Source organism: Centrocercus urophasianus, unplaced genomic scaffold (assembly GCF_019232065.1).
Source record: "Centrocercus urophasianus isolate 14NV4802_14NV808 unplaced genomic scaffold, USGS_Curo_1.0 seq_18, whole genome shotgun sequence".
Lineage (NCBI taxonomy): Eukaryota > Metazoa > Chordata > Aves > Galliformes > Phasianidae > Centrocercus > Centrocercus urophasianus.
The window spans coordinates 6,545,374-6,559,753 of record NW_024884733.1 but is presented as its reverse complement, the minus strand read 5'-3'; the positions used below and the strand labels follow the sequence as shown (position 1 = coordinate 6,559,753).

Below are 14,380 nucleotides of genomic sequence, written 5' to 3'. Positions count from 1 at the left end.
TGGAAGCCTCTGAACTTGATGCTGAAGCATCCAGAAGACCTGAGCCTTGCCCATCTGCTCCCACCTGTGCATCACCACCTGCAGAGCAGCAATCACACCCAGTGCCTGGGAAGATCCTTAAAGGCTGCTCACATTTAGCTGAGGCAGGAGCCAAGAGTGGCCATCAGCACCATGAGCTGGAACAGCAGACAGAACGCCAGGCCAAGGAAAGCCTGCTGCTCACAGCAATTCACAGTGAAATCAAACCATTTTCTTTTCCTTTTATTTATTCCTGAAAGCATACAGCTAGCATATATAAACATCCTATGATTCTTTAGTGAGAACAAAGCAGAAAAGGGCAGGAAATGCATGCCAAGTGAAAAGCATTTGCATATTCTAGGGAAAGAAGCCTTCAGGGATAAGAGTTTGAAGACTTCTCGTGCATGGAAGCAAGGGTCATACTTTTATCTTACAGAAACTTCCTATAGCAGACCCATAAGTTGTCGCGCTGTGACTCATGACTTGGTGAACGGGTTTCTAGTTTGCTCTCTTTGAGAACCTCATTACTTGAAGTGCATCACACCAGCAAATGAAGTCAGCGTGCAGCTTTATTTATTATTAGGCATTTGTTTTTCTTTATAGTGGCTGCCTTATAGTTGCCACAAATATGCAAACCAGCAGAATTAAAAATAGCACACTTTCCCAATCTCTCTGAGCCTTGGTGCTTTGTATGTTCTCCAGTACCTGGATTTTTCTGACTAATGAATGCTTCCACTTGCTGGAAAATGTTGTATGCAATTAGTACTCCAATCTGCAGCCTCAAAGAAAGCTGTGTCTAGCAGATGAGCATTCTGGAAGAGCCAGTGCTTGGCAGAAGAACTAAACATCTAAAAGATAAAAGGGAGATGTAAGCACACTCCCACTAAGGCCTGCTGCAGAATTTAATTGGCAAGGTTAGCAATAAAGAGACTGCAGGCAGAACCACAAAGGTTATGGCCCCAGTGCAAGTCACAAAGCAGAAACAAGTCACTGTTCCCAGGCTTGATTATCAAAGCTCACATTTGGTTCCTCATCTTGCACTCCGCCATGCCAAACCACACAAGTGTGTTCTGATCAAATAGGCCCACTCCTTTGTTCTTCTGAGTCCAGCTTTCTCTCTTCAAGGAGAGATACAAATCACTCCATCCAACCTCTCTGCAATTCCATCCAACCTCTGCTTGCACTCATCCTGCAGCTGCTTCAGCTCTCTCTGTAGGCTGGCCTCTCTCATCCGCAGTTCTCTGATCACTTCTGTAGCACTGACAGCTGGAACGGGTTCCTTAGATACAGACCCACCAAAGCCTGTTTTGCTGGCAGAATGTTTGCTTCTAAACACCAGCCTGCATGATCCATGCATTTTAGTTCTGTTTGGAGCACTGTGGTTCATAAGATCTAGTAGCTTCAGCTCCACTGATTCCTCTATCTTTCCTAGTTTGGCAGAGAAGTCCTCTTTATGCAGTTCTTCCTCTCTTGTTTTCACCTGTAGAGATTTAAAAAAAAAAAAAAATAAAAAATAAAAAATAAAAAAAAAAAAAAAAAAAAAAGAAGAGTATGGTAAATTTCTGTGAACAGCTCCTCATACCAGGAAACAACAGCAAATGTCCTGTTTGGACTGGAATGTACCAAAGAAATGTACCAAAGAAACAGGAGCCAACTGAGAGTAAACTCAAGTGCATGGCAGCAAAAAATGAATTAAGCTAACGTGCTTTCTATCAGGTAGCAGCAGAGACCAAAAAGCTGCCTGGGGTCATTTGTTGGCAGCTTGGCCCTGCACCCCCTGACCTGATGACTAACACACGAGGGCTCTGTGTTCTCCCCTCCCAACACAGAGCACAAAGGGGAACCAGGAGAGTGATCTTCATCACCACCGTGTTGTCAGAACTGATTAACTGCTTCGTGACTAACAGCACTCCTTCCATTTGCAAATGCTTTCTGTACTTGGCAACGTGAGAAAGGAGGGGTGGCAACTGGAAGCTAGCAATTCCTTCATTCTCATTACGGGTAACAAGTAGTAAAACAAAAATAATGAAGCAGAGACGAAGAAGTATAGGCTAAGAACAAAATGAATTACATTCATTGTGAAGGCAGCACACTTGCACTGAAGATAGGCCCAACAAAACAAAGCTTTTCTTGTGACAGAGTAGTCTGGATAAAAGCAATTGTATATACTGGGATTTCTCCAAAGCATTTTATTTGATGTTCACTAACAATTTGATTTGAAGAACTTGGAAGATGGTAATTGCCTTGCCAATTTCACAAGTGGATTAAACACGAACTCAGTGACTCATCTCAAAATGCAGTTGTCAGTGGGGAAACACTCATAAGAAGAGGTTCCCTGCTGAGGCCTTCAGGGAAATGGTTCTTGGGCTAACGGCACATCATGTGGTGGCCGGTGGAGTTCAACGCAAGCTGATGGCTGCAGAGCTGTGGATGGAACTGGGAAGGGCAGAGCCTGGCATTGGGCAGTCCACTGAGCGGCCCTCTCCCTGCCCCACTTTTGCACTGTTTTGCCTTCTTGCAGCTCTATCAGCCATCTCTATCAGCCCCATCAACTTCTACAAGCCCAGCAGAAATGCTCTGCTGCATTACCAAGCCCAAGCAGGTCTTGCGTGGTGTGGAAAGCACCAGGGCTGGGGCCACAAGCAGGCCCACATACCTGGCAGCAACGGGCAAGGCAGCCTCACAGCTTTCTGTGATGGCAGCCAGCTGCCAAATCAGCTCAGCTGAAAAACAGTGAAATTTCAAACCAAAAGGAAACAGAGTAGGATTCAAAGGCAGGTCACCCAATGACTCACAGCCCAGAAAACATGCCTTATATTGTGAGACTTCAAGAGCTCCAGCTATTTCACTCATGCAGAGACATAACTTGTTTTAGATCCTAAAAGTCAAAAAGATAGAGGTGAGAGACCAGACTTTGCTGACAAAGGAATAAGAAGATCAAATGGATGGAAACATGAACTAGATATTCAGCTTCAGAATAAGACATCGTTACCGACTGTGAGGATAATGAACCATGAAATGCGCCACTGCTGCTCCAAGGATGAATCCTTTGGCCAAAGCTCAGATCAGGTCAACTTGGCACTAATGACATCCCTTGCACTCCTCCCATCCCTGGCCAGGAGTGAAGCTGAACTCCTCCTCGGGGTTTTAAATCCACAGATCTGCATTAAGATATTGGTATCTCATGTGTTAGGGCTTTGACCAGTTCTCTGTAAGCTGGGAGATATTTGGTATCCCTCTGAAACAACAGAGATCAGCCAGAGCTGAAGGCACTGCTAAACTCCTCCACTGACACCAGGGCAGCCAGGGCTTCATTCATTCATTCCAAGTCTTTTATCAGAATATCTTCATGTCTTTTGCGGCCAAGTAATTAATCCTCCCCAGAGTCTTCTGATGCATTATCCCTCCCCACCCTCAACAAAGATCAAGAAAATCAATCAAGTCAGAAAAGAAATAAGTTGCTCTGAATTTTTCCTAACTTGCTAAAGGCTTTATCGATGCAGAGCCATCTGTTAAAGGAGACCTCTGCCGATTAAAGCATTTGAATAGAGTTGAAGCAGAGAAGTCTATCTTTGCCCTTGTCCAAGAACCAAGGGTCTCTCTTTATCATAATCCCCGCTGAATCCCAGGGCACCTCTCACTGCTGGCTACAAGAGTATCTGCAGCTCAGTTCTCTAACAACAACTCAGAAGAAGCAAAACAGAAAAAATAAATTCCATGTTATCTGCACTCCCCATTGCCAAAATTGAATTAAAGAAATGGAAAGTGAAGTTTGCACAGAGTGGATTTAACACTGGAATGCAGGATGGGGAAAGTCTTACGCAGAACAAAATCACTACGCAAACAGAGTCCACAAAATGCTATTTATTTTTTTGCATTAAACTCAGGCAGAATGCTACTAGGGATGCATAAGGTATTGCTAATGAAACGTAGGTTTTCACACCAGCCAAAGGTGGAGAATGTTATTACCCATGGAGCAAGACACAAGATGGAAGAGTACACTCCTTTCAGCATTAAGTGCACTGAGTTTTAACTCACTGCAGAAACAGCTGAGGTAGGAATTACTGTACTGAAGCAATAGCAGAGGTAAGGACAAGGACAGCAGCCAGGGAAACAGCATCAGAAAGGCACTGCACATGCTGTCTACTGTGAAGAGGACCAACATTTCCTGGAACAATGATGTTAGATGAATTCAGTAAGAAAATTTTCAACTAATGAATATGAAACAAGAGGATAAGTTTAGCAAAGTGCTATTCCTGTCATATCAGGGCAATCTGGAGAGCCACTTCAATTTATTCTTTGCATTGCTCTTCCTGGTAAAGGTAAATTCTGTAACCCCATACATCTTCACAAACTTTCTGCTCTTTGTAGATTTGAATAGCTAAAAATCTCTGGGGGTTGCCTTCCAGTAATGTTCTTTATTCTTCACATCCTGAAGACTGGTGAAAACAATCACTAACATCCCTCCTGTATGGTTAATTGATGCTCTTTAACAGCTTGCTGTCTCCCATTAGTCAGCACATAATGATTATTCCACACGGCAAAACAATCTCAGCAGACCACTTTATATTAAACAAACATATTGTAAAGGATTAGGAGCCTCAGCATTTCGTGCCTGCCCCTTCCTATCCCACAGCTCTGCCTTTTGGATTCAATCTACCAGCTGGAATTTGAATTCCCCATTAGGTACACAGCACTGTCTGACAAGTGCTGTGCACCCGCACCAAATAAAATACAACTCAATGATCAATGTTTCCACTTCCACAGAGCCGACCTCATCCCAAAGGGACCTGGTGCATTTTGAGAACAGCCACACTGAACTAAAGGGAATCAGCTGATAAGAAAGCAGCATCTTCTTATTGACACATCCCCTGCTCTGGAGCTAGCACTGATTCGGTTAGCAGCTCACAACACTTCAGCACACCTGTAATTTCAACAGAGCACTTACACACACTTAAGAATCCACAGAAAAGTGCTGTTCTTCTGTGTTTGAGGGTTGACAAAGCCTGCCACATTTCCCACTTCCAAGACCATGACCCACCTTGCGAGAGGTCTGCTTTCATCAGCTGCTCAAGACATGCAATCCATTTATCTCATCGCTGCTCAAAACTCAGCCCTAACTAATTGCTGTGGTTTCCCCACTCCCTCCTGTTTGCCTCCACCTTGCTGGTAATGAGCTTCCCAGAGCTGTGTCTCATTCTATGAGGCTCAAACATCCCCGAGAGGCCGCTCCGCCTCATAGAGTTTTAACAGCCCGCTAATGAGAAGTGCAGTGAAAATGATGCAAAAAATGGTTCTTTTTCTGCTAAGCAGCAAGCTGGACATGAACACACTTGGACACAACTTTGCCAAAATGCACAGCATCCCACAGAGATCTTGGGAAACTTCTAGGTAACCGCACTGCATTATTTAAGTCCTTTCCAGCAATGACCTAACCGAAGTGGCAATCTTCCCAATGCTGGATGCCACCACCTCACGTGGCAACCTGAAAGCAGCCTCACAAAGCAAAGGAACTCACTGCCCCACTCAGTGATGCACTTGAAGGAAGCTGCTTGTGCTGAGAGCCACAGGAACTAACAGCAAAACCTCAGATCTCATCTTTTGGGCTGGGGAGCAAAAGGAAATTAGGAGATGTGAATGGATCCAAGCGACCAAAGCCATGCTGCTTTTGCAATTGGGGCAAAAATGACCTGATACCTTTCACCCCACAAAGTTCAAACATTTGCTGAAAAGCACCTACCCCAAAAAAATCAGACCCCCAGTGTTCAATAAAGGCACTTGCTGCTTATACAGAAAGACAAGAATACAGTAACAGCAGTCTGCAATAAGCTATTCCGGAAACACTACAACACCAAGTAAAGCAGGTGCTTTACTACAAAAAAGCCCACCTTATTCTAATTTCCAATTCATACCTTAGAGCAACTTGCCCAGATGTAATTTCAAACCTCTAAGGAAGTCATAGAGTTAGCACCACAGCTCTATAAAACTTGTCTCATTGAATCAAGCCTCTTTATGATAAGCTTTCAAGGTTTTTAATTTTCTGCAGCAATTTCTACGACCTGAAGAATAACCAGTTAAAAGCCCTGGAAACCATCATTTTCTGTTTTAACAGCTGAACACTTCCCACACTGCCCTGCCTAAATGAGGTTCCCTTCTTCTTGTGTGATCCTTGATTGTACACACAGAGACATGATGTTCTCCTGAAATAGCCCATTTAACAGCAAGGCACACATGCATTTACAGATTTAAAGCTAAAATGAAGTGCTTAAGTAGCCTAACACGGGCTGCAGTATCTCACCCAGTAATTTGGGCTGTGTTCTACTACATTTGGTAAGCTATGGGGTCTCCTTTGGAAACACACTTTTTTCTTAAACACAAGCTCCACTTGATCAAAACCCTACTCTATCACAATGTTATTTCAGCAGTAAAATACACTTATGGCTTAAAACGTGCATCTTTGTACTAAGTTCTGCCTCAGCCACTGGGTCTTGTTATGCCATTTCTCACCTAAAATAAGTCTTGTGCCTCCAGAACGCCGCTTCTGCAGAGGAACTTACAGATCATCATCCAGCAGCAACTTTGTCTTGGTTCAATTCCAGTTCTCCAACCTCTCCAAAAGTGGGACAGAATAATTCCTCCACTACCCCTCCCTTAATCCTATCCAGTTCTTCAACCACTTTGCAATTGTGACAGTGGTGTGAGGCCACCTATGTGTTATTCTTCAATGGATGACCAGTAGCAGACAGTACCACTTAGCTACAAGTAACCCAGCACTTCTCCAGTGAGCCCACTGCCTGTTTCACAAAGCCAGAAATGGGTTTGCACATAACCCATACCTGAATCTGTGCACACGTAGGTATTTCTTTCTAAAAACCTCAAAGCTTTGGCTTAACAAACAGCCAGCAGCGACATTTCTCCTTAATATAATTACTGATTTCTCACATTCATTATGAGTTCAGCAAGAAGAAAGAGCTTAGGCCTCTGGAAATGAAGGAGAATAACCCAAAAGAGGGGATATCAAAGCAATATTAATGCGTGCATTATTTGTACCACAAACTACGAAGACATTTTAGAAAGGTTGTAAAGCTGAGCTACAGCAACTGGCAGGAGATGTAATTATACAAGCAGCTGCATTCCAAATTTTGCCCGGATTTGCAATTTCCTGCAATTAGGGAGGAATGTATACATCTCCATCTTATGCATTTTAAGCAAGACATTCTCTATTCAAATGCTAGCTCCCAGGCACACCTATTGTCAGTGCAAAACAAATTGACAGGGAAGCCACAGCAGCAATGTACCTACTTTATCTAGCAATAGAAGGCCAGCTTTTAGCTGAGGGAGGAAACCTCTGGGAAGAAACTACAAGTTTAATATCACAAACATGCTTAGTTGAATTCAGTGAGCACAAACACAAGAGTCTGGCCAGGCACAGCTGCTGTGTGCCTTCTTCCCCCCACTATACACTCAGCAGTACAAAGTACTTCATAAGACTTCAGGACAGCATCCATGCTGTTCTCTAATAGAAAGCATTATGGTGGTGAGGAAGCAAAGCAACAAAAAGTTGTTTCTTACAGCATAATCTCACACAGTAGTAACCAGACCCTGACCTTGCATGAAGGCATACCACATTTCTGTTGACTTTTTTTTTTTTTTTTAATAAAGAAAATCAAATCAGTCTGTATTTGGCATCACGTATCAAAATACCACATTGATAGGAGTCAGAAAAATCACACAAGCTTCAGAAAACAGAAAAGGACACCGGCCTAAGAGACCAGGAAAGGAATGCCAGGAAGATTTTCCAGAGTCTTTACAGGAAAATGCAAAGTAAACCTGCAAATATCAGCGTGAAACACAAAAGCACATAAGCGATAAGAGCAGTGCCTGTTTGCTGAGCCTGTGAATATCTATTGCACAGGAACAAGCAAGAGGGAAACTAATCCTCTTAGGCCCCAAAGCAACCAAACTGTGATGCTGCTGAGCAGTGTGCCTATGGGCTGCGTGGGCTGCAGTGGGGTGGGATGGTTAAAGGACATACCTGAGGGCTGCAGCAAGGGGGCAGGGCTGAAAGCCTCTCCAAGAGAACATTTCCTGTTGTCTGGCTGTTTTCTGAACTATCTGCTCCTCAGGTTTTAGTAGGAGCAGTTTGCTTTGCCAGCATTTAACTTCAGAGGAATACTGAACTCAAAAAGAGGAAAGCAGATAAGAATCAAAGACAAAATGTGATATTTGAAGCAACTCTGATGACAGAACCAGGCAGGAACAAATCCCCAAACATTAAATGGACTATTGAAACCTCTTCAGGTGCTTCTCATAAGGTAGGCAACCCCCCAGAATGGTCCCACTGCACCGTGAACGTGGCATGGCTCCACTTGCAGGTTCTCCATCAGTGACACAGGGAGGTGAAGTTCAGACTTGCAAAAATCCCACATGGCACACAGTTCTCAGTGTGCAAGGGGAATAATTTCTGCCTCCAAATTCTAAGTCTTTAGAACTTACAATAACCAGAAAAACCCCGTCTAGCCTTTTATTTCTAATTAGTTTTACCTTTACACTATTCAAATCTTCAAATTCAATTAAAAGATCACAGGAATGCATACAGTAACATGCACATGAAAAAGTACTAAATGAAGACCACAGTACGTCAGTTTCAGTAATTCAGACACTTGCAAAAAGGCTGTGGAGCTTCTTTGAGAAAAGACTGACAGCGACAAATTACAGAGGAAGGCAGCAGACAAGTATTGCTTCATGTAATAAATTGCTCACTTATTTTTCAATTTGTTCTTCCCAATTTTTATCTCGGGCAGCAGACAAACACTGCTGATAGGAGATACCTTCTCAGATGTAGGTGACTTGCTGGGCTTGGAGGGCTCCAGTGCTACATTAGAAGGGCTGCATCACTCTGTCCAGCATGAAAGCAGCCACCCCAGGACACAGAGCTTCTTGGACTTGTGCTCTCTGAGCAAGCAAAGCTCACTCCAGCGACCCGACACAACAGTGGCATGAGGCAAGTGAGCGCTAACCCTCAGGTGGAGATCTGTCAGCATAAAACATCTGCAGAGCTTCAGTGAAAAAGCTTTTGAAAGCCATTGCTCCAAAAACTCGTTCAGCTAAAGGAGTTTCTCTTACAGCTTTGCTGGTGAGAAGTGGCTGCAGTGGGCATAAAGCTGCCTGAATGGCCACCGTGATGCTGGCAGGAGGAACAGGGTGAGCCCTTCAGCTACAGCCTGCAAAGGGAAAAGTGTGACATCTCTCACAGCTTGGAAAGAGCTGATGAGACAAACGGCTAGAGGTAGTGAGTTCTGAACTCAGATGTGCACTGAAGCCTTATTTAGATGCATTTCTCTCTAGGAAGAAGAGATCTGACAATATTAAATTACAGATTTAATTTTATGTCAGCTCTTCTACAAGCACAAGGGACAGACACAGAAATGAGTTAGATACTTTCTTCTCTTATGATCAAGAACCCTTGATTTCAGGGCAGACAGCTGGGAGGATGAGGCCAAGGTTTTAAGAAAAAAAGAAAATGCAAACAGCCTTTTTCCCAAAAGCACCAAGCTCCTATCAACTCATTTGAAAACCAAGCAGTGCTGTGAAATACGCAACTTACAACTTCTGCTGGTGGAGGAAGAACTCATCCTGATGGTCTGCCCTGAGCTGTAAAATGCAATCCAGATACCTTCTGGAAATTACTGTCCCAAAAACCCACTCGGAAAAGCTCAGTAAAACACACTAAAAGAGCTCCAGGTAGAGCTGTCCTAAAATACAGCCACCAGTTGCAGTGTTTAAGATGGTCTCCATCAGGCAGGAAAACGCCCCCAGGATGCAGCCCTGATAGAGGAGGATGCATCACCATGGCTCACCTTGCACCAGACAGCCTCAGCTCCAGAAACCCAGCAGCTTGGTGGCCACAGGGACCCCAGATCCCTGCCCAATCAGCCCTACAGCTTTTCACATTCAATAGATAAAGGCAGTGCTGGGAGCCACCATCACAACACATTGCACATCTGAACCCTGTAGGCATTCCCAATTTTTGTCCATGTTTGATGTGCTTTTCAGTGTGAAAACATAAGTGCTACACTTATTTCTTAAAAAACGCACTAAAACGTTTACAGTGGCTACAAAACACATTCTCTCGTTGGGATGTGGTTTTTTTACAGTTCATTGTTAAATAAAGCTCATCTAAAATTTATTGGAGTATAATTCTTCGGCTGCATTTATTGCATGTTTCACTGCCATGGTCGGTATCCAACACGTCAGTAAATAACACACGTAAAATATCAACACTGGTTATCGATTATGCCTTAACTGATCCTGTCACCTGAGCACACATTCTGCATTTTGGATAAGGAAAGGAAAATTGCATCTTTTGGGAAACCAGACAAAATTCCACCCACACTTCAAACCCCAGAGTTCTGCACGCAGAACAGGAGACAGCATTTTAGTTTTTAATGTTTCTGTCTTCCCTATGGAGCTGGAGTCCTTTAGAATATACAAGCCCCATAAAAAATGTCAGGCAGGATAATTTACTTTCAGTTCCAGTTTTTGTGTGTTTGAAATCAGTTTGCTGATTTAGCAACTGCTACGGAGTCTTTCTCACATGGTTCAGCACTCATTCAGCAATCTGCACAGCAAGTTACATCTGCAAACAAAGAATAAATACTTATCTTCGTCGTCTGTTTGTATGCCGCAAGCTTAGCGTTGACTATTCAAATCTGAGTAATGGGCTGAAGTTCTCAGAAGCAAACAAGATTTTAAAAACCTCCCAGCTCTGCTCACGTGCAGGAACTTCCCCCATGCTGTTACTTGAGCCAGGCTAACTAAGGGCTTTGGGTCTAATGCAAACATCAGATCCTGCTGGGGAGAATAGAGATGCGCAGAGACGGCTTCTTTCTTCCTCCCTCCAGCACAGGGCAGAGCTCAGTGCCTCCTGGAACTGTCACCTGGGTCTCACCCAGCATTCATGGGCACTTACCAAAAGAAAGCAGCCTGATCTGTTAGGAAATCTGATAAAAAAGCCTGACAAAGCAACACAACAAAATATGTAAGTAAAAAAAAGAACACACACATAAACATAGAATGATATAAGTTGGAAGTGATCCCTAAAGGACATCTGGTCCAACTCCCCTGCAAGTCATCAAGTGCTCAGAGTCCCATCCAGCCTTCAACGTCTCCAGGGATGGGAAGCTCACCATCTCTCTGGGCAACTTGTGACAGTGTCTCACTGCCTTTATTGTAAAAACCTTCTTCCTTATATCCAATCTAAATCTCCCCTCTGTTAGTTGGAAGCCATTTCCCTTGTCCTGTTTCACAGACCCTGCTGAAGATTCTGCCCCTTTCGTCCTATAACCCCCCCGTAGATCCTGACAGGCTGCTCTCAGGTCTCCCCAGAGCCTTCTCCTCTCCATGCTGAACAGCCCCAGCTCTCTCAGCCTGTACTCATAGGGGAAGTGTTCCATCCCTTAAACATCTTACTCCCTACTGCTTACAGCAGGTCTATGCTTTCTAATAACCTAAATCTGCTAATACCTTGGCAGCTCCATCAGCAGCAAATGCAATCCTACGTTTAACGAAATACAAACTACACATAAAAGCCATTAGCCTCATCCCTCCTTGCCACCCTCCCGTCCATGTCCTCCACTGCTCCCTTTGATGGATGCTTCTGTTGATCTCTCTGGGTTTCCTCCCCTGCGCAGGCATCTGGGCCCAGCCAACCATACACTTCCAAAAGCTGCTCTTGTGGCCCTGCTAGTTTTTCAATTCCTTTTTGCATGAAAAGCTCCACTGACAGCTGCTCGATGCTCCAGATGGAGGTTTTCAAAGTGGAACACAACAACACTCTGGGACTGGGGCAGGGAATATGCTGACTGCTCCCAACCATCCCCAGCACTCCTCCACTTCCTGCATCCCCACAGCCTGGGTAATTATTAACCACTCGCTGCACTGATATCTTCATATTAGCAGAAAGCCCGGAGAATGAGAATAAACAGCAAAAATAGACAAGATGAAACGGGAACAATTTGCTTTCAAAGAGAAAAAGAGCTCTTGACAAAGCTTCAGAGTGCTTTCCACCAAGAGCTCAGCTGCTGCTTTGCCACAAGCCTGTGCTTTGGGCTGCAGCAAACATGGCCCTGCAATGGGGAACACACTGGGCACACATTGGGCAGCCAGCACACACCAACTGGGCCCTACCAGCCGTGCAGAGGGGCAGGAAAATGTTATTTTTGCTTCCCCACCAGGCACTGCCCATGCCTTGGTTTTCACACAGGTTAGGCCTCACTGTGCATTGGCAGGAGGACCACAGCTCCTCCATCAGCTCCCAGTGCTCTGCGCTCAGGCATGGGTAGCCCAGCACAGCTGGAACTTCTGGGCAGGGCTCAAACATGGAGGGAGCACATTCAAGCTCAGTTTGATGGCTCTGATTCTCTCTCAGCCATACTTCAGAGATGCTTATATGAGTAAGCTCCCTCACACCATCACCTGAAAGGAGTCTAGCTTGTTTTTAAATCCTAGCAAACACCAAGATCGCACATTACAATATCACAAGCTCCAACAGAAGCTCAGTAGCAGGTGAGCATTTGTGTGATTAAAACTGAGGAGGATCCTCATTTGGAGTCACGCACCCGCTTCTCCAGCTCCTGGATACAGAATGTTCAACCTGAAATCAAGATGCCCCACAATCAGAGGAGTAGAGGATAAATATTTTAAATATTTAGAAAGGAGCAAACAAACAAACAAGATCTATTTTCAAATTTGGAGACGACTTCTTTTTCAGTTACATTTTTCTTCAAGCAGAGAAACATTTCTGAAGCTTAACAACCAAAATGTCATCCAAGAAGAAGCGATTATTTACCCAGGGCTGAATGGAAAAGAATAGAGCTGAACAGAAAAGAGCAGAGCTAACTATAAGAAAGTCACGTATTCAGATCACACCTCTGCCCATACAGGTACATCTTATGCCTGTTCTCCTCCAAGATACCAAACACAATTCTGCCTGCAGATGGGTATCAGTTAAAATGTCATATTAATCAGGGTTTCACGAATCATCCAAATCCCATAGCAACATTCAGTAATCTTCAGTCAATGTCCTTGAAAGGGAAATGGTTTCAGGGTCGTTCCAAGCACAAAACTGGACAGAAAAAAAACAAAGAGCTGGGAGCAGGCAGAGAAACAAACGAAAATGCTTTCCTGAGGAAAATAACTTACTTAATTTCAGAAGATTAAAGATGGATAGTTTTCTCTATTAGAAGCACACAGTACAAATTATTAATCTTATAAAAGCCAGATATCTTGCCTTGATAGCTCATCCTGAATAATGAGCAGTTGTGTTCAGTGCTGCAAACCAGACACTGTGGCATAGCATAGCTCTGACATTAACACACCTGAAATACCTCTACCTTGTCTAAATTCATCAGTCAATCACAGATTCAGGTTTCAAGCCCAAACCACAGTCGTACAGCAGGTCCAGCTCCTCTTCAGACATCCCTGACAGATATTTGCATAACCTGCTTTGTAGAGGGTCCGAGGAAATTACTTCTTTAATATGCAATGAGAACTGTGTTGTGATTTAAGCACGTTTGTCCCATTCTCTTCCCTTCACGAAAACTTGTATTCTTTGTATTTGAAAATTCCTATCTCACTGTAGTCTTCCCATTTTTATGTTAGAGACCCCTCAAAGCCCACCTCACCCAGCAGCCTGTCTGCAACACAGCTCAGCACCCAGTAGCAAGAGAAGTTCAGCACTAGACAAATACATAGCCATACTTCACTGGAAGACACAAAATTCTAAACTTCAGCAGTTTTTGGCTGAAGGGCTTCCTTGGCCAGAGAACACTTTTCATATTTATTGCTTAACAACAGATTTTTTTCTTCATGAACCTGCCCAGTCGTGAGGATGAAGGAGCAGCAGAACAGTACAATTGCTTGCTTCTGCTCCAACGCAATATTTCCCTTCACTGCCTCTTGGAGAGCAAGGAGCCCTAAACCAGCTGAATGTTCCTTGCACAGAAGCCCTTTCACAGCTTGGGTCATCATCACTTCCCCTTTCTATGCCTTTCCAGCTCAATCACATCTTTCTTTTAGCTCAGACAACAACCAGAACTGCACACGTTGTGCCAGAAACCAATAGAAATATTTTAAATTTCAGTTTCTTCTGCCTTGCTTACAATTCTTAGGATTTAATTTACTACTTGTGACCACTGACATTTTCACAAGAACTACTACTATAACCCCAAGAACTCATTCACACGACATGATGGCCAGATCACAAAAACAGGCATAAAATTATGATTTTCCTTCAGATGCATTTTTATCTCCCATTTATCTCCCATCCTATTTTATCTGACATTTTATCACTTAATTATTC

The 14,380-nt window shown here is 43.8% G+C and overlaps 1 protein-coding gene across 1 annotated transcript in view; it reads right to left on the bottom strand.

Annotated features, from left to right (window-relative positions):
* Nucleotides 1-246: 246 nt before the first annotated feature.
* The window catches only part of TEDC1 (tubulin epsilon and delta complex 1), a 64,386-nt gene continuing 50,252 nt past the window's right edge, over nucleotides 247-14,380 (bottom strand). The window contains exon 8 of the mRNA XM_042819430.1: nucleotides 247-1,498. Within this exon, the coding sequence (XP_042675364.1) occupies nucleotides 1,139-1,498 (360 nt within the window). The 3' untranslated portion in view covers nucleotides 247-1,138. The remainder of the gene's footprint in view (nucleotides 1,499-14,380) is intronic.